Below are 19,604 nucleotides of genomic sequence, written 5' to 3'. Positions count from 1 at the left end.
ACATCAATACAATAAGCCGCTAATCATGGTTAAGGTAATAAAAGAATGGTTTTGGATTTAAAATTGTAAATGTAAAACCTTGGACAGGCCCGGATACCCCTATTGCACGTAGGTCACAGATAAATACGGAGAAAGACAACACTTAAACCCTGACGAACTTCACTTCCTATCATCCCCTTTGCAGCAGCAACGAAGCGCGGGGAAGGCTAGTGGGATCGGGTGGCAATGGCGGTTCCCCTACTGAGCAAGAAGATCATCAAAAAGAGAGTCAAGAAGTTCAAGAGGCCGCAGAGCGACCGCAAGATTTCCGTCAAGGTCTGTGAGTGTGTGTGTATGTGTTTCCATTTCTATCTATTTGTTTCGATCGTCTTCTACTAGTTTTATCCCCCAGATTTGAGACAAATTGCTCCACACTCAGTTTATGTACTTCTTGAGAAAATGGCATAGAATCGAACAAACTTTTCCGTTTGAGTGGACTTATCAGGTGGGTAGGTTTTAGCACAAATAAAGACATGCGCGGTGTTTGGAAGGAAGCCCAATTTGCTATTTCCATGGCAGGGGATGGTTGTGGGGTTTCTGCTCCGCTGCGGTCTGTGTTAAAGCGTAAATGCAAAACCATTTTAGTAGTTTCATCAATTCACGAGAAAACATAACGTAGAGAAAATGGGGGTCGACGAGAAAAGACTATGTTTGTTATAGACCAGTTTATACATGATGCTGTAGGAAAAGCTTCTTGTACCAGTTTGGTTAGTCATTTAGTTGAGCAGATGGTTTGGTAAATGGTGAGGTCTTGTAGTTGCTAAATGGCCAGTCAGTTAGTGCACGTATGTAAAGATGGTCTGCTAAATGGTGAGAGCTCGTAGTTGGTGAAATGCAAGTCCCTGACCACACCTGTTTACCTCATAGATGCAAGAAGGAACCTAATGCAACAGATAAAGGACGAAAAGGCAATATGAAGAAAAAACAAACATCGGCATATAGGTTTCCGGACACATGCACGGCATGTAAAAGTGGTTTGGAAGCAAACATGCGTCATAGATTCTAAAACTCAGCAATGGTTGGATTTTATTGCTTGGTAGGACAAAAATAGTATATCTTTGATAACGTGGTTGGTAGTGAGTCTAGTGACTAGTGAATGGTTGTGAACTGTGGCAGGTTAAAGACGTGAGAGCAGTTACAATATGAACTGGAAAGATGTTTCTGTCTCTGACTGCATTGTTAGTACTTAGTAGTCAAAACTGAACAGGACCTATTACGAAACATGGGCTCCTTTTGGGTACTAGAATGCTTGTAACTTATGTGAGCAGGAAAGAAAGGAAGCCTCTTGCTTGCATGCTTTTTTGAGGTGGTTCGGAAATGTTATCTTGAGATTCTTTAAGAGCTTTATTTCAAGCCTGACACCGTAAAAGTGAAGCACACATGAAAATATCAAGAATATAGCCTATAGGTCACCATTTTAATGTATATTTCTCTAGGTTCTACTGAGAAAAATATACAATTTACCTGCATACTGTCAAAATAAATTTATTTAAGTATCAAGATGGACGCATGATATCAGTTGGTTAACATAGATGTTGGTCTGTGAGAGCATCAACTCACAAGCAATGGTGATTGCATGAAAATAAGGCAGCAGATAGTTAATTTGTTGTTCTGAAATGCATTTTCACATGGATTTGCTGAAGGAGTTTGAATCGGAAAGGCCATGTTACATATGATGATAAATTGAATAGAGGCCTGAAATTTGAAATTACTGCTGGTGGAATTGTTGCATGTTTCTGTATTGGTTTTTCTCAAAAGGGTTTGGTGAATCTCTCCTATGTCCACTGTCAAGTCTTATCTATGTTGCAGAAAAGAACAATAGATCGAGACAAGGGTTTGACTGCGTCGATGGAAATAGCTTTTGGAAACGTGGTTTCTTGTTTTTCAACTTGCCATCTTCAAACCCACACGGAATGCATTTCCTCGGGATCAATAGATTTAGACAGTTTAGGAAGGTAGTTTTATTGTTTGTCAAGTTACCATCTTCAAATCTATTTCCTTTTATGTGAATTCTTGTTTGGTGATGCTGTCCAATGTTCTTGGCAGAACCATTGTCGCTGTGCCCTGGACCTCCTGGTATATTTGATGGTTATGCATTTCCATTGTGGTCATTGAGGAGTTATTGGATGCAGTGCCCTGAGATGCATGAAAGTCATCCTAAGTATGTGATACTAACATGGCTACGTACTGTCACTGTAAAGTCACTGCCCATAAGAAGGTGATTTAATTTTAGCCTTACTCTTTCTGTGTCCTGTTTTTGTTTCTTGGAAATCAGTACATCACCTACATGGGCTCAGTTGGATCAGATCTAGTAGGCTCATTTGTGCTCCCCTCTTGTGTGTATATGATTGGGGATAGAACTGGTGGTTTAGTTTATTGCTAGTGTTCATCCTTCAAGCTTTGGTTGGTCTGGACTAGAATTACTTGTTTTCTCGGGCAAGTGGAACTTTATGGTTGATGTGAACGGTGAGTCATTTTAACAACTAGAAGATTCACAAGATGGGCATTGAGCTTGAATTGGAACTGGAAGAACAAGTTAAATAAAATGACAGGAATAATAATGAATGCTGCTGCTGGAGACTTAGTACTTATTTATCAAAAGGTCCTTTCAAGCTTTGGTTGGTGCAAGCATAGAATACTTGATTTTTCAGGTAAGTGAGGAGCATTGTGGTTGATGTGGAAGTGGGTCCTTTTAATAATTTCAAGATTCACGAGATAGGTACTGAGTTTGAAATGGAACTGGAATAACAAGTTAAATAGGATTAGAGGAATAGTCGTGAATATTGCTCCTGGAATCTTAGTAGTCAAAAGTGCTAGGTGATGGACCTTCAAAAGGACTACACCAGCCTGAGACATAAACAGGCCAAAAAAAAAAAAACTAAAAAAAGGGGGAAAAAGAAGGAGAAAGCAAAGGAAAATAAGAAGGAAAAGGGGGAAAAGAAGAAGAATTTTTTTTGGAGAACTTTTTATGACTTTTTTTTTTCACTTGGGTGCATTTTTTGTCCAGGCCAGTCGAAATGGTGGCCGCTTAAGGTCTACGTGGGACTTATGTCTAAGGCTGGAATTAGGCATTGGATTCAATTAAAGTTCGTTATGTTGACTATTCACTAAGAATTTACCAAAAATTTAAAAAGTATGCTTATAAATAGTACTTTAAAGCATGATTGTGCAGTTTTAGCTTTTGGCTTTGGTTATAATCAGCCCTTTCATGTTAGCATCATTCTTCCCTTATGGACACCCTAAAATGCCTAGACATCATACAAACTGAAACCCCGGTTGTCATGTAGTTGGTAGTGTTAGGCCTGAAACCATAGACCCGAAGTCGTTATGTTCCCAGAGAAGGGGGGAAGCCAAAACCAATTTTGCTGATCGTTTACTGGTTTTTAATATTTAAATGGATAATTATTTCTTTTTCAGAAACAGTTTTTTTTCTTAAGTGCTACAAAAAACCTAAAGTGTCCATTTAGGATATGCATTCCAATCCCTTCCCCCTTCATATGTAGGTCTTTCCATCTTTAGGAGCCATGTGATCCAAATATATTCTTGGCCTCATCCGACGATTTATTTTTTTGTCCATTATGTGCCTTAATTGTCAAAATAGGGACTAATTGGTCTGCCTAGTTGTCTGGTTCTGATAGGAGCTAGTCAGCTGACTAGTCTCGAGCTTCTAGTCTGCTGGTCCCACTTTGGGGATTAGTCGTTGAGTCACTTGAGTGACTACTCCCAAAGTGGATTTTCTTAAAAAAAAATCAACCTTCTGAACCATCACGTGAGGCATTCATCCCTTTTTTGATCTTTCCTTTATTTAAAGACTTTAAACCGACATGCAGCCTCCTATGTTTTGTGATGTTCTCTCTCTCAGAGAGAGCGAAGCACTTCAGGTGCTCCCTTTCTCCAAAATGTGTCTCTATCACAGAGATACAGAATGCAAGTACCTTACTGCAGAATCCAGAAATATCATACAGAATACAGAAATACAGTACTTGTATTGTATGTTGAATTATGACGTTAGAAGAAAAGGGAATGGAATCTTTCATTTACCAATAGTGGTTAGCAAAAGAAAAATTTTACTGATCCAATTATTTCTCGCATGGTGTCTGTTATGATCAATTTGGGAGGAAATGGTTTGTCTTGGTCAATATTTCCACGACAAGTTCTTACGGTTACTGACTATATCCACAGCTGCAAATGATTTAAAGCAGAAAGAAGGCTAGAAGGAAATGCAGCTTTACTGTTCCAAATATCTTTCCAATTATATTCAAGTGGACATTTTACTGATATTATGCATGTTTTATGCATTCGATTCTTTGATTCATTGATTGGGAAAAAAATGTTGACTATCTCAGTTTCATACTTTCTACCAAGCCTTTATTCAAGTGTTAGCAAACTTTTCCTATGTCTTGCATGAGGTTTTGTTCTTTTTATGCCACATCTGTCTTATAAGACATTTAAATGCATTTTGACAGCCAAATTGGCGAAGGCCCAAGGGTATTGATTCACGTGTGAGAAGGAAATTTAAAGGATGCACTCTCATGCCAAATATTGGTTATGGTTCTAATAAGAAGACGAGACATTATCTTCCTAATGGTTTCAAGAAGTTTGTTGTGCACAATCCCGGTGACCTGGATCTTCTGATGATGCATAACAGGTGACTGTTGTCTATCTGCTCCATCATTGTTTTGTCCTAGCATGGCGTTGCTTCAGGTTTAGTGGTTATTTGGGTCATGAGCTGGCAGTGACATTTGATTTATCATCTTCATATAGGGTTTTCTGTGCGGAGATTGCACACAATGTCTCTACATTGAAGCGCAAAGCCATTGTGGAGAGAGCTGCTCAACTTGATGTTGTTGTTACAAACAAACTTGCTAGGCTGCGCAGCCAAGAGGACGAGTGATCATTTTTCTAATTTCCTATTTGTACAAAGTTGGATCTGGCCTGTATGGGAGTTGAACTCATGAATTTTTGTTTAATGATTTCTTTTAATTTTGGGTCACGTATCTTTGTTGACTTGATCAGCAAATGTGATCCGAGGTAGGATGATGCTTTGATTAATGGGCAACATCTTCAATTTGTTAAATGTGGTGGTAGTTATTTATTCTCATTTTGGAAACCAGGTTTTGTGGAACTGAGACTTGGCCAATGTTTTCATGTCATTCGATGCACTCTAAAGTTTAGATTTTGGCAGTCATCCAACCTGCGATTCTCTTGGTTGCTTCTTGACACAAATTTTCTGTAAGCAATCTGCAAGGTGTCTTTTGAAGCCCTCTTAAAACTAAAAGTTGATCCATCTTATCAATGGTAAGTACATAAACATGCAAAGCCAACCACTCAACCTACTCTGCACTACAGTAAAATGAGCTTGTGATTGCTCTTATGCACCAACTGGATGGTTGATTGGGCAGCAGCCCCACCACTAAGAGAGAGAGAGAGAGAGAGAGAGAGAGAGAGAGAGAGAGAGAGAGAGGTGACTCTCAGTCTCTTTACTTCGACACCAACATGTAATGCCCATAAGAACTGAACCTGAGATGCGTTGTGTATAAGTCGCAAGAGCCCTCACACTGAGAGAGAGAGAGAGATCTATCTCCCGTACTTGAGAGTAGAACTTTTAGCGTTCGCCTTCTTGTTGGTAGTTGTCGCCCTCGAGAAAAAATCAACAGAAAGTGGTTGGCCTCTTGCATGGATAAGCTGCTGGTTTAGAACTTCCCTTTCCATGATCTCTCATGGCTCTCCCTTTTTTCCAAGTTGCTGCTGATGACGTTTTTGTACGGCGCCATAGCTTGTTCTTTCTCTGCACTATGTTTAAAGTAACACAGGTTTTTTTGGATGATAAAGGCAGGAGGCGAACCTCTAGCAGGGCTCTTTCTGTTATTATGTTGCAAGCAGAAGTTGATTTACCCACCAAGGAATTTATGCCTTTATTGACAACTAGTCATCAAAAGAGCCTATAAATACTCTACTCTGCATATATTTATACACCTATAGCCTTTGCTCCCAAGCTGCATCACAGCCCTCGGTTAATTACACTAGTTAATCCATCGACTAGGGCATTTTGCTCGTCGAATTCAGTTTCTAATCGACCTTAACCTTTGATTTTTGATCAGCAGATTCGATTGAAGGCATTGGTGCTACATATTTATATCGCCTCAATCTTTTTTTTTTGGTGTAGATTTTGGTTCTTAAGAAACTCATTCTGCTTTGTTGAAATTTTTCTTTTGCTTGATGAGATAGAAAATAAGGAATTGAAAGATTTCGTTGAAATTGTTCGTTTGGAAATTTCTCAAAAAGCTAATCATAGGTTATTCTCTCTATTGAAACAATAGGGCGGTTATGCTCATTATTAAACTTGTGGAAGAAATGAAATATAGCCAAGGTGTATTTTTTTGATAAGAGGTTAAATCGATCATCAAAAGAACAATTAGGCTAAAAATTAAGATACATTTTGGAAAAATAAAACTTTCATTGAAGGGAAGCACATGAAACACATTCACAAAAATTCTCATAGAAACAAAATGAAGTTTTCATTCTGGACATGCCAGATCATGAATTAGTAATTGCATCCAATCTCCGACAAATTCCCAATTGTTTCGAACTTTCTATTTTTGGAATGGGATATTTACCAAGTTCCCATGAAGAGGGCATGTGGAACAATAAATTTATGTTTTTGTTTTTTAATTGAGTAGTCAACCAAATTTTATAAATCTATTTGGACAAAAGCTCAAAGTGGTTCATTATTTTAGCTAGGGCATTCTTTCATTCTTTGACTAAAGACAAAAAAAAAAAAGATTAATTAGGGAAATTGTTCATTAAGAGGATAGTTGGTCTGTAGCTTGATCAAATAATTGTTGGTGCATAATGTTGCAGCTGAGGTGATCCTTCGACCTAACAATGACAAAGAAATTCAAACTCTAGAACACACAAGCCTTTTCTGTTGGGTAATTCAAAAGAAAAATGTTTAGGAAATTTTCCTTTAAGAGATCACATTCTGGTTATAAACCCAAATACGAATCTCACGCTTCTTATTTTCTTGATATGTGATAGCTTACCTTTGCATCCAAATCCTAAATCAATTCAAAAGACTTGTAATCATAAACCATTGCTTTCTTTCTTTAATTTGAGGCGTGTTTGGGACGTTTAGACAAAATGTCTCTGACAACCTCAACATGTTGCATGTTTTAATCTCATATATTAAAGTGCGATAAAAATCAATGTGAAAGTCAAGATATCCACACTATGTATTTGATTGTAAATCTAAAAATCAGATTTGGATAGAAAATTTAAGTTCATATCCAAAGATTTAGATATGGTACCAACTTTTCTTCTTTCATATTTGATTCTATATTTGAATCCAGAATTCAAATCCAAACATGGGAATACCCTAAAAAGTGAATAAAATTAAAAGTACATCTACCTCAAGAAGCATAAAGTAGTTGGTTGGGCTAGGGGCCTATAGACAGGTGCACCCCTAGGCATGGGGTCTTCGGGTCTCACTCCTCCAAGCAGTAGGGATAAACCTCTCGCTCACCTAGAAGAGAACATCCAAAAATCATCTTTTCTCTCTAAGCAGCCCTTGTCGGCTTCTTCCAACCCCAAAAAAAAAGGGAAATGTGTACCTTTTTCTCAAATGATTGGAACCCAAGGGAGCATTGATACTGCTCAATAGAGGCTGCTTTGACAACACTTTTTTATTTTAATTTTTTTTCAATCTCTCTCTCTCTCTTTGTCTGTGTGAGTGTGTGCGTGTGGTGCCGAGAACTCCGGCGGATGAGGAGAGGGATATTCTGGCTGACCACGGGCATCGACCCTGTCCTCACTTCAAATTTTTTAAAAATTTACATGTAAATTTTAGAAAATTTCACTTGTTCTATATAAAATTTTTAAAAATTGATATTTCGGTTCTAGTGAAAATTAAAAAACTTTAATTCTGTCCCTCTCATGAAAAATTTCTAGCTCTGCCCTGACCATGGGGTTTTGGCCCTAAATGGGATTAAGTTGGGGTGTCTGTGAATTTAACCATTAGGCCGGCTCGACCGATGCCTAAGAGGGTCGGAGTATGGGCTGCCAACAAGGGCTTCTGACCTGCCTAAGTCTGGCCTTTTTGTGCCCCCCTCTACCTTAACCCCGCAACTTCTTGTTAAAACTATTAAAAGGTTTTAAGTGGATATTGAACGTGAAATATCCCAAACTAATAAAGGTCTATAAGTTTATTGGTTTCTTCTTAATACTTGTATCTCTTTTTCACTTTTGCGAAATACCATTTTACAGTTTGTAAAAAAAAGGAACAAATCCCTATTGATTTCTTCATCATGAATTGTATTTTCAGTTAGAGGTTAGCATGAAAATGGTGAAGGTAGGCCCTTATTTGACCGCTGTTGTGGCTTATATAGCCAAAATTAAAAAAATATTTGGTCTACATTCAAGATTATGAGAATAGGTGGACCCTTGAAAAGCAAACTTAAGAGTCAAAATTGTTGAAATTCAAAGCTTGTGGACTTTGGCACACACAATTGAACATAGGCTACCACTTTATGTACCCTCAGTTGACCAACTATACTGGAGAGAGAAAGAAAGGGATTTTGTAAATTGAAAGAATCAAAAGAAGCTTTATCTTAGCCCTGAATCCCATAAGATCTTAAGAATAAGGCAAACAATGCTCAAGATCTTGAGAATGCAAGATCGAGGAACTTTAGAATCCTCTATTTTCTTAGATACCCTAAAGAGGCTGAAGCCTCTCCTCACTTTCTCTCGCTCCTGGGTCCAGAGCTGCTTCGAGACATGTGTGGAAAACAAGACACCTACAGAACTGACGACCAAACTCTCACCAACCAGCCAATTCAACTAGCTACCCTATCTATGCCACTTCCTGAGGGACATAGATTATTCATGTTCTAGTTCTAACTAAATTAATTCCAATACAAGTAACAGTCAACATGAAATTAATGAGAACAAAAATTAAATTGACACTGAAGCAATTTAGAAGAAGAATTAATAAACGCAAGGAATAATATCAATAAAGAAAAACACCTAGCTACTTGCTCCTATAACTAATCTATATTGCCTACATCTACAGGCTAACTAACAATGGATGTTATCACTGAATTACAGCAAAGCAAACAAGATAGCACGACTAAGTAAGTTAATTTCCTAAACAAACATGTTAAGACTGAGTTAAAATTAAATTGACGTAATTATTAAATACTAAATTATGTTATCTTTAACTATATTTATATCTTATGACCTAACTAGGATCTGAGGAAGTAACCAGAATGTAGCTGGAGTCTAACAAATTTCAGATCCAAGGAAGTAAATTATTCTGATTACTATTTACAGCCTAAACCTAACTATAAATTCTACTAACACACTGACTTTACATATCCTGGTATCTCTCTCTCTCTCACTCTCTCTCTCTCTCTAATATATATATATATATATCGGGGAGAGAGAGAGAGAGAGAGAGAGAGAGAGAGAGAGAGAGAGAGAGAGAGAAAGAGCTGCTAGAAGTCTAGAAGGCAATTTTAGGGTCAAACAAGAAGAGGACATGAAAAGAGTAATTCTAAGAATACTAACTACTTCTAAGCATTTATGAAGTTCGTGTGAAATATAAAATTGAAGGGTTCAAAGGAAAGTTTTATCACAAAAATATGAATAAAAATGTCTACTAACTAATTTAAGAAAAAAGAAGAATTACTAAAGCAATAATCACAGGTTTCATAGCGAGATATTATACTATAATTCAAAGAAGATACTGAATAACAAATAAGTAATAATACTATGTACATAGTTTAGTTAAATTAGTATCTATACTGGAATTCATTTTTTTAATGGTAAAATTTCTTGTTTTAATTTCTACTTGTTATTTATTTAGTTATGTTTTGATGTTGCTTTTTCTCTTTTCTCATTTATTTAAACTTTCTTAACTTTAAGATTTTTTTTATATTTTTTAAAAATTCAACGTACTTTCATTTTCACATTATTTCATTGTTTTTAAGCTCATCATGTTATAACTCAAGAAAAATGTTTGAAATATGAAAAGAAAAAAAGATATTTATGACTATGGTTTAACTCATCATTCCTTTTCAACTGTTTTGACGCTTACCAAACTCATAGAGCTAACAAACCAAAACTAGACAAACGTAGGGCATTCACACAATCGTACCTAAAAAAGGAAAGGAAAAATCAACACAGACAAAAACTAGTTAGTCTGCGGAGAGGACTTCTCTCACCGGCAGGCGGCAGAGTATCCGCCTCTCGACTGGTCTGGCAGCTTCTTTGGTCCTACCCATCTGCACAAGCCGTCCACAGCTTACCGGCGCGAGCGGCTGCATCAAAACCAATAAATTTATGGTGGCTGCTTTTTAGCGGCCATTTTTTTTGGTTGATCATCCGGCAACATTTAACATCGGCATTTTTCAATTGCTTTATATATATATATATATATATACCTATTATCTTTCTCTTGCTGTTTTTCTCTCAACCATTTATCGTGATAAATCAAATGATCATTATGAGTGAGTTGGGTGATTCTATACTCACTATTTAATATATATATATATATATATATATATATATATATTATAGTCATCCAGCTATTTGCCGTGCATCTTAAAAAGATAAATGTTGAGTGAAAAATAAAGAAAAGATGTGAATTAATACTAAATAATAAAAATGCTCATAATCCTTTTTTCCTTATTCTTCTTTTTAACCGTCTATTATAATAGATCAAATGGTTCTACTTAAATGGTTGGGTGTGTTTAAAAAGCTACAGTCACCATTCATTTTTTCTTCTCTCTTTCTCTCTCTATATATATAGTTTTTATTTTTTAAAATAAAATACAAAACTTCTTAATGTATTTACCAAAACTATTTTGGTATAAAAATTCTTTGAATCAAGTTGTTCTTACAAAAAATATTGACTTTTTTATTATCAAATATTGATGCTATGAGAGCTATTCATAAAAACACTATTAAGACCCAAAAGATGATGAACTTAATATATATTTTGCATCATTTTATCCTTAAGATGCTATTGGTAAGGTTAGATTTCAAAAAACACTTTAAACATCATATTTACAGGGTCTTGTTTTTGTCCCTAACCTATTGATCTGCTTTCTACCAATCACTACACACACACACACATATATAGTTAAAAGTAGCTAAAGCATATGATCATCTTGAAGATACAAGTAAATTTCTAATTCTAAGGAGCAATCATTCTAACGTGAAAAAGGAAGGGAGAAGAGGAGAAAGAAAAAAGAGAAATGAAAAGGCAGAAGGAGAATTAAAGAGAAGAGGTAACACAGGGAAAAACTATTCCAAGTACATGGAAAAGCTGTCATTAATGTTATTTTAGGAAATAAGATTTGCACCTACCTTAAATTCCTGGATTCATCTAACAAATATGGTGAAACTTGTCCCAAGCTTACTCACACTTATTTCATCATAAACATGAGATTAAAGCTAATAAACTTGTAACGACATGCATTTAATGTATAAAATATAATGTATTTCATTCACTACCAACATGCAACTACCTTTTTTAATAGGAAATTATTTTTCTCATACCACCATGTATCTTATTATTTATCAAAGCTTGATGAGGTACTCTCCATGTAATAAATTTAAATTTTAAAAAATGAAATCTACTTTGCGAAATTCTATATGAAAGCATCTAAATCATCATGTTGAGTAAGTAGCTTGATATTTATTGGAAAAACCTCGGGAAATGAGGGGCCTTCAGGCATCTTTTATGGGCGGTAGATTATTAAATTCTCGTTCACCAAGATATTTAGAGGAGAATAAAAAAGTATGAGCAAAGTTGGTAAAATTAATGTATTGACAGAAAATGTTGGTAAAATTAATGTATTGACAGAAAATGCCATGTTTGAATTCCTAAGTACCATTGGTGATTCTCTTTCTCTTTCATTGTCATTAATATCATATCTATCTCTCCCTTGCACCTAACCTCTTTCCTTTATTCTCCTATCATTTTTTAAATACTGGAAATTTTAGAAAATAAATTAGGGCAATCATTGGAAAGCTACTTCTTTTTCAAGTACATTAACTATAACATAATTTAGAATATGGTTATTTTGTTTCCATAGTTATTGATCTAATGACTCATAAAATACCTTTATTTTATCATTTTAAAATCACTTTTTATGTGTTGATACTGATGGGAGAAAGAAAACCAATTAAAGTCCTCTTAAAGATTTGCAAAATAATAAAATTTCAACTTCAATTTTATTTGACTATTTTTAAGAAATTTGATGATTTTAATGCCAAAATAGCGACGTAATTTCAGATTTACATATCAGAATAGTTGAGTATGATACGATACACTTGTACAACTTTGAAGTTTTCCCTTTTAGTTTATAGATATTTTCATCAAATGTGAGATGCTAAATGTTGTTGGATAGCTAAAACTAAGGAGTCCATTGTAAACAATGACATCAACACATGCGACAATGTATAAACTTTTAGCAAAAGTTTATGGTGTTTTTACAAGAAGTATTTAATTTTTAACAATCCAGTCGAAGTTAAAAAATTTCTTTGATTTGAGCCTCATACTTAAGTTGGGCTCCAAGTTCAAATTCATAAGCTAAAAAATGGTCAATACACAACTGAATTTTTATGCAAATTAGAACAATCATAAATCTCATATTAGGGAACATTTTTATACGACATTTTTGAAACTTATAATATCTAAGTCTCCAATTAATTTAATTGGCGAATTTTGACTTGAAAAAACGGTCAAAAATTTGGCCACAGAAAAATGGTGGTGTGTCCGAATAGTTGGGTTCGGTGAGCCGTCGAGAAGGGTATTTTAGTATTTCATCCTTCGCCGACCTGACTACCGTGACGTACGAAGAGAGGGGGTTAGATCTCATGCCACCGAGAGCCGTTTATCTAGATCTGACGGTCCAGAACCGTCTTCGTCTCTTCTGCAGAAACTACCGCGCTTCCCTCTCCCCTTCTTGGCAGCTTCACCTCCCAATTTCATTTTGAAATGTTCTCTTCTCATTTTAGTTCTTGTTGAATTCGATCTCTTGATTGGTGTCTTCCGTTCATTTTGAAATTCGTTATTGGTGGCATTCTGAAGATCTCAGTGTAGTTGATCTTGTCTTTTGCCGTTGATTTTTGATGAATAAATAAAATCTTTTATTCTTTCTCAAATTATCGGTCACAAGGACTGGTTTGTTTTTGTGACATCTCCTCTTCTCTTCCTTTGTTTTTCTGAATTCTTTGATGAACGAGTTCGCCAGGATTCTCACAATTTCGGGATATTTTCCCGTCCTTTGGTTCGAGCTTTGTATCTGAAATGAACAGATGCAATCTTTTTCAGGAATTAATGCATGGCTTGGGGTTTATATCAGTGCAATTCCGAAGGTTTTCTGAGTCTATGTGAGATTTTGGACAACTTTGTGAAGAATTGTTGTTAGTGTACGAGGACATTGATCGTTGCGGCGTTTGGTATCTGGTTTAAGGATGTCAAGAGTTCGATCTTGCGATATATAAAGATTTTGAATCGAAGACTTCGACTCCGTTCGCGCCGAATTTGTCCTTTGGTTTAAGGGTTAGGGTTACTCTGCGAGTTTGATTGTTCAGTGTAATGGCATCTCTTAGGCGCGCTTTCTCTCCGCTTCATCGGCATCGCGATGGGGATCAGATCGATCCTCGTTCCAATGGCGGCTACATCTCGGTTTCTGCTTCGTCTACGTCGTTTGATCCTCCGCCCGACGATCCGATTGATTCCTCGCCTTCGAAGGGCTTCCTTCCTTCAAGGTTGTTCGGTTCCATCCCGTTGATAATGTTCTCGAACCATTTTCTATCGATCGTGATTAGGATTCCTCTGGCCAAGCCTTTGAGATTCCCCGACAGATCGTCCAAGGGCAGAGTGCAATCGTGGAGGAGGTTGGCAGTTCGGTTGCTCTTCTTCTTCATATTTGGGTTCATTGCTGGCTTTTCTCCATTAGGAACAATGGATACAACCATCCTCCTCCCGAAGCAACTGGATTTCTCGTTTGATTCCGTCAATACAACGCAGGAGGATCTTGGTTTCTACCAGCCAGGAAGGTGGAGCGTTCATAGAAACGAGAAACCGGGTAATTTGATAGGACAAGAGACAGAGAGCAAAGATACAGGGAAATTCAATGGAATTTCAAAGTTTGTGAAGCCTGATCAGGCACCAAACAAGCTTTTGATCGTTGTGACCCCCACTTACAATCGGGCATTTCAAGCATACTATCTGGGCAGATTGGGTCACACATTGAGGCTTGTCCCACCTCCGCTTCTGTGGGTTGTGGTGGAGATGGGCGCAGCATCCAGGGAGACGGCGGATATCTTGAGACGGACAGGGGTCATGTATAGGCATCTCGTTTGCACGAAGAATATGAGTGACATTAAAGACAGAGGAGTTCATCAGCGCAATCTTGCTATCGAACATATAAGAAAACATGAGCTAGATGGAGTTGTTTACTTCGCAGATGATGACAATGTCTATTCCCTCGAGCTTTTTCAGAAACTGCGGGATATTCGGTAGTGCATGAATTCTCTAACTTTTGATTTCCTGAGGACTTCTCCATATCAATTTAGAAGCCATTGTACTGCCTTCATTTTATTCATTGTTGTGTTATTTCTCTTTCTCCATGCAACTGGTATTCATATGATTGAGTATGTGAACTTTGCAATGGACAATGCGGTTAGTATTAATTTGGGGGGGGGGGGGTTCTAATTTTCCAAACCACTACAATTTCCATCTTTGTGATTGGGCCAGAGCAGATTTTAGGACTGAGAGACCAAGGTTGGGTGGACAAAGTAATCAGCATGCAAGGCTCTGCCTCTTTTGGTATTCCTATGGTCTTCTGGATGATTTAGCAGCCTCTGTGATTTGCAAGCTAGTGTCATTTGCTGTTTCACGTTTTAATCTGTGGTATACATCTAAGTCTACTTTTAGAAGGGTTGGTTTGTAAGCTATGTTGTGACGTTGTCAGCTGTTTCTCATATTTGTGGTCTGTGGCTTTCTGATTTAGTGTACGTATCAAGTGGTTATTTTTTCTCCGTGTAATTGATAGAATTTCTATTTTTCATCATGGTAAGCAACCTCTCTAGGAGAACTATGTGCAAAACAGAAAATAAGTATGGCTTGATGAAGGATGAAGTTGAAGGTTCTACAACATGTATTTCACGTGTTTTAAAGCAGGTATTAAGATTATGACTCTAGTACATGTGTGGGTTGAAAACTATGTGAATTGCAGCGGCAGATCACATGATGAACTGATTAGGTGTTAAGCAGTGACCGTCAAGGGACCTGAACCATTTGATAGCTGATACTGGTTGTACACCTAAATGGCTATACATGATCATGTTCTAGTTACAAGATATAATGCTAACTTTGCAGTTAGCCAGCTAGTGTTGGGAAATGTTTCCTCTTAGGAGAGTTCTCTCTCTATGATTACTATGAATTGCACCACGTTTAACAGCCATGAGACTGTATCTTAACTTCAGATCTAGTTAGCTGAATGTATTCCAATAATTGCTGCTTTGACGGGTTTGGGCCTCAATTTTATATTTAGGCTGGTTAATGGAGTGGGAAAAAAGGACATACTTTGCAAATTGCAACTATGCAAAGGCATAGTTGCTGGTAAAGTGTACATTCAATCACTGAAAAGATTACCTAGATCATTCTTGAGAAAAGCTATTAATGAAAAGCTACACATTGACCGGCATGACTCCTAATATTGCTGTCATTGTTTTTTAACCATATTGGAGTTTGATATCACAAGTCACATGTCTTGGGTGCTGAAGGGCTGTACTGGAATGATACATTTGTAATTTGTCTGCCCTGGTCGAGGAGCTCTTGGTGCACAAATTACTGCATGAAGTCCTACAGTGCATACTGATGTGAACTTAGATGCAATGTAATGGACATTTCCTGACCCTGAAAAACTTGTGGTGCTTGACCTGGTCGTGAAACTGCCTTCAAGAACTTCTGAACTATTAGGCGAATCTATATGTCTTCTTATATCATTTCAGGAAGTATTAGTTTTAGGTTGATGTGAAAGAATGAAGTGAAAGAAGGAACATTGGGTGATCAAGAAGCCATGCATGTCATCAAATACCATAGAGTACATTTGTAAATGAAAGTATTGTTTGGATTTGTGTTTATTAACATTTCTAAATTGCCTTTTATGAAGCTCTATGTTTGTTAGTGTTTCTAAATTTTGTCTTCCTGTTAGCGTTAATATTTGTATTAGTATGCTGGTAACATCTTGGTATCTATGCGTGTGTTAGAGAGAGAGAGAGAGAGAGAGAAAAAAGAGAGAGAGAGAGAGAATAACTGAACTTCTGGGAAAAGAAATGATCAAGGAAAAAGTAAGAGTGGAGAGAAAATAGGATTCATGATTTTGTACACTCGAACAGAAAAAAGGAGTACCGAGTCCATTCACACATACTGATTGTAAACAAATGGTCAAAACAACATTTCATAAGTGTTTTACCCCACCTTTTTTTATGTTGCATGAGCTGGCCAATCAAACACGGGTGGGAGTCGTATGAATTGTTTCTGCAATCTCAAATCCCACTTGAAATAGTTACACCTGACTGCAGAAAGAATGTCTGCAACAGCACATCAACTGAATGTTTGGGGCAGACTCTCATGTCACATCATCAAATTCTCTCAAACACACACTGAAAAAAGAAAAAGTATAAAACAGAATGTACAATTGGTTCCAACAAAACATCTTCATGCCTGAATTAGTTTTGTACCTTCCTATGCAGTGGGATTTCTCTTTGCTTTTTTTGAATTTCATCATATAATTTCTGGTCTATGTTTATTTTGATGTGGGTACATTGCATAACAGAAGAAAATATAGTCGGACTTGATAAAAGATTTGTTGTTACTGTGTTGTGATGCAGGCGTTTTGGAACCTGGCCTGTCGCAATGCTTGCCCAGAACAAAGCCAGTACCATACTGGAAGGCCCTGTTTGCAGTGGAAGACGAGTCGTTGGGTGGCATACAAATGAAAAAAGCAAGCGGCTTCGCAGATTTCATGTCGACATGTCTGGATTTGCATTCAATAGCACCATACTGTGGGCACCTGAGAGATGGCACCGACTTGAGCCAGAACCTATTAGACAATTGGATACAGTCAAAGAGGGTTTTCAAGTGAGTATCATTTTTTTTGGATCGTCTTCTTGTTTCATGTCTTTTCTCTGCATTATGTTAATGGTGCATATTCTACCCTGCCGAGTATCTATTCTTCTATGGAAAGAAGGTTTTTTTTGTTTTTTGGTTGCTTCAACGAAATATTCTTGCATTTTTATCTTCTTGGTTTGAGAATGGAGAATCCTTCCTTTTTGGAATATTTTGACCGTTGTTAAGCATCTATATAGTGCATTCTTATGTCATATCTCTAGTGCTTTTTTTCTTGTAGATCTCTTTCTCTCAGGTTAACAGCCAACGAATGGAAAAGAAAAAACAATTAGCAAAAAACAAGCTGTTTGTCATGTAGAAATTGATTGCTCGATACATTCAATTGTCTTGGAGACAAGTTATGACATTTGTCTCCTGCCATCTGCAAATTCGAAATTCTGTGTCAAAAGTCGTTGTTTTCTTCCAAATGCCGGTAGACTTAATCTCATCAATCTTCCAGGAGACCACATTCATAGCTCAGTTGGTTGAAGATGAAAGTCAGATGGAAGGTTTGCCCGATAGCTGCTCAAAGATTATGGCTTGGCATCTTCATGTGGAAAACGGTGTGCTTGAATATCCTAGAGGCTGGCGCCTCAAGCATAACCTTGATGCTGTTGTACCCATCAAGTAAAAGAAGCCATCTTGGCAAGATCTTGCTTCAGATATGACAACCATGGTATGTCTCTGGAGGCTTCCTTTTTTAGACTCCTTTGAGAAGTAGAAAAACATAAAAATTTTCTTTTGAAGAAACTGCCAATGTCCTCCTTTTCTTCCCCTATTAACCGACTAGCAAAACTGAGCATGGTAGTAGAACCCATTGTTTTCTTAAGTAACTTAAGCTCCTTAAATATGTTCACTATGACAAGGTGGAGTTTTTCTAAAGCTTCACCTTTTATGCACATTATTTTTTTATCTTGCTGAAATGAAATATAATAGGTAATATTAATCCTAGCATGTGAAACATATCCTTTATCAATTTGTTCTGCAAAAAAACAAAGGAAGTTTCCAAGGACACCTGAAAGTTTTGGTGACTTCCTTCCGTCAAGTCCACAAATAACATGATAATCATTTTACTGTCTAAAAATGGTCTAGACCAAAAGGCCTAACTTTTTTGAATAATTTTCAAGATGTACCTGAGTTTTGAAAAAAGATTTATGCCTAAAATTTTGGCATTTTGTCAAAAACCAATCGTCTCGTCCTTGTAAGGCTTGGTGGTCGGGGCTTCCTATTGTCATGGAAAAAACAATATAAGGAAGTTAGGTTTGCATCAGTTATAGTCCTGGAAACTTAAGGTGGGTATTGAGGAATTTTTTTTTTGTAATGTTACATTTGTTTGAAAAATTATTCGACTTTGTAAGATCCGTTCTCTCCTGTGGGGCAAGAGTTGCAAATTTAATAATGCGCGTCCCGCATGTTAGATTGTCCTGAACTTCTATGAATCTCCCAAAGTGGATTACGTGCTCTAGACATAACTACATAATTCTGTTTATTATCATTATTCATGATAATGTTTTATTCCGATTAATAGCTTATTGCTTTTATCATTGTCTGGTGTACTTTGTGTTTGCAGTTGGAGAGATGACTTCTTGCGGCTGATTTTGATCGCTCATGTCTCAGTCATCCCAATTAGGGCAGTGGTTTTCCACCACTGTCCATTTCCATGGTTGTAGCACCGGCTTGGTGCTGATTCTTTTCTGTAGAGTATACACATTGAAGCCACTGAGGTTGGAAAGAAAGAGAAGTAGTCATTATGTAATATCCTCCAATTTAGATGATGATACTAGATGGAGGGATCGTGTGGATCTTATCTATTTAACAGTAGTTTTGCAGCAGGAAGTTCTGCCTTACAATTTTTTTTGTATCCATAGTTTCATTAAAGAAAAGAAGTCATTGGTGTCTTTTGCCATGATGGAGCAGTTTTGTAAGAAAAGGCATCCGTGGATGCTGTTAGGTTGTATACTCGATTCCTTCAATTTGACCTCGAGTTCCTTTCCTTCATCATCATCTTCTTCTTCTTCTTCATCATCATCTCTCTCTCTCTCTCTCTGTCTCTCTCTCTCCCTCTCTCTCTCTCACACACACACAGACACAGAAGTGCATGCACACACACACACTCCCACCCTCCGGCTCACGATTCTGGTAAATATTGCAGGCTCTGCCTTGCAGTTCATTGTCGCCAGTAAGTCATTTTTGATGTCCAAAACCAGGGAAACATGCATCTCGAAAAACATTGAGATCTGGGAAAGCATTGTGGAATAGGACAAAATCCTGCCAGGAAGCAAATTTTGAAAAGGAGAATGGATCTGCCAAGAACTATGGGGTGATCCTTGTGATGACAACCACCGAGGTATCTTTCTGATGTGCTGCCTGAATCAGC

At 37.0% G+C, this 19,604-nt stretch overlaps 2 protein-coding genes across 4 annotated transcripts; both read left to right on the top strand.

Moving 5' to 3' along the window:
* The first annotated feature begins 128 nt into the window (after positions 1–128).
* Positions 129–5,140, top strand: LOC116257990 (60S ribosomal protein L32-1-like). 3 transcript variants are annotated; one of them, XM_031635036.2, is made up of 5 exons: positions 177–315; positions 1,849–1,994; positions 2,086–2,257; positions 4,506–4,687; positions 4,804–5,140. In XM_031635036.2, exons 3-5 carry the CDS (start codon positions 2,216–2,218, stop codon positions 4,931–4,933), a joined length of 354 nt encoding a protein of 117 aa, XP_031490896.1. In that variant the 5' UTR covers positions 177–315; positions 1,849–1,994; positions 2,086–2,215; the 3' UTR covers positions 4,934–5,140. The 3 variants fall into 3 exon arrangements, with proteins under 3 accessions (XP_031490895.1, XP_031490896.1, XP_031490898.1); XM_031635038.2 differs by lacking the exon at positions 1,849–1,994; XM_031635035.2 differs by lacking the exons at positions 1,849–1,994; positions 2,086–2,257 and having other exon boundaries at positions 129–315.
* Positions 5,141–12,974: 7,834 nt separating this feature from the next.
* Positions 12,975–19,211, top strand: LOC116257977 (probable beta-1,4-xylosyltransferase IRX9H). Its single transcript, XM_031635021.2, has 4 exons — positions 12,975–14,571; positions 16,951–17,200; positions 17,688–17,903; positions 18,798–19,211. The coding sequence occupies exons 1-3, from the start codon at positions 13,646–13,648 to the stop codon at positions 17,856–17,858; spliced, it is 1,347 nt and encodes a 448-aa protein (XP_031490881.1). The 5' UTR covers positions 12,975–13,645; the 3' UTR covers positions 17,859–17,903; positions 18,798–19,211.
* The last annotated feature ends 393 nt before the right edge of the window (positions 19,212–19,604 follow it).

This window comes from Nymphaea colorata, chromosome 7 (assembly GCF_008831285.2).
Source record: "Nymphaea colorata isolate Beijing-Zhang1983 chromosome 7, ASM883128v2, whole genome shotgun sequence".
Classification (NCBI taxonomy): domain Eukaryota; kingdom Viridiplantae; phylum Streptophyta; class Magnoliopsida; order Nymphaeales; family Nymphaeaceae; genus Nymphaea; species Nymphaea colorata.
This window is presented reverse-complemented; position numbering and strand designations above follow the sequence as displayed.

Bases quoted from the DNA above. Each gene is read 5' to 3' on its own strand.
- LOC116257990 (XM_031635035.2), top strand. From the start codon at position 226: ATGGCGGTTCCCCTACTGAGCAAGAAGATCATCAAAAAGAGAGTCAAG. The intron at 316-4,505 runs GTCTGTGAGTGT...GCATTTTGACAG, and splicing joins ACCGCAAGATTTCCGTCAAG to CCAAATTGGCGAAGGCCCAA. The intron at 4,688-4,803 runs GTGACTGTTGTC...ATCTTCATATAG, and splicing joins CTTCTGATGATGCATAACAG to GGTTTTCTGTGCGGAGATTG.
- LOC116257977 (XM_031635021.2), top strand. From the start codon at position 13,646: ATGGCATCTCTTAGGCGCGCTTTCTCTCCGCTTCATCGGCATCGCGAT. The intron at 14,572-16,950 runs GTAGTGCATGAA...GTTGTGATGCAG, and splicing joins CAGAAACTGCGGGATATTCG to GCGTTTTGGAACCTGGCCTG. The intron at 17,201-17,687 runs GTGAGTATCATT...TCAATCTTCCAG, and splicing joins CAGTCAAAGAGGGTTTTCAA to GAGACCACATTCATAGCTCA.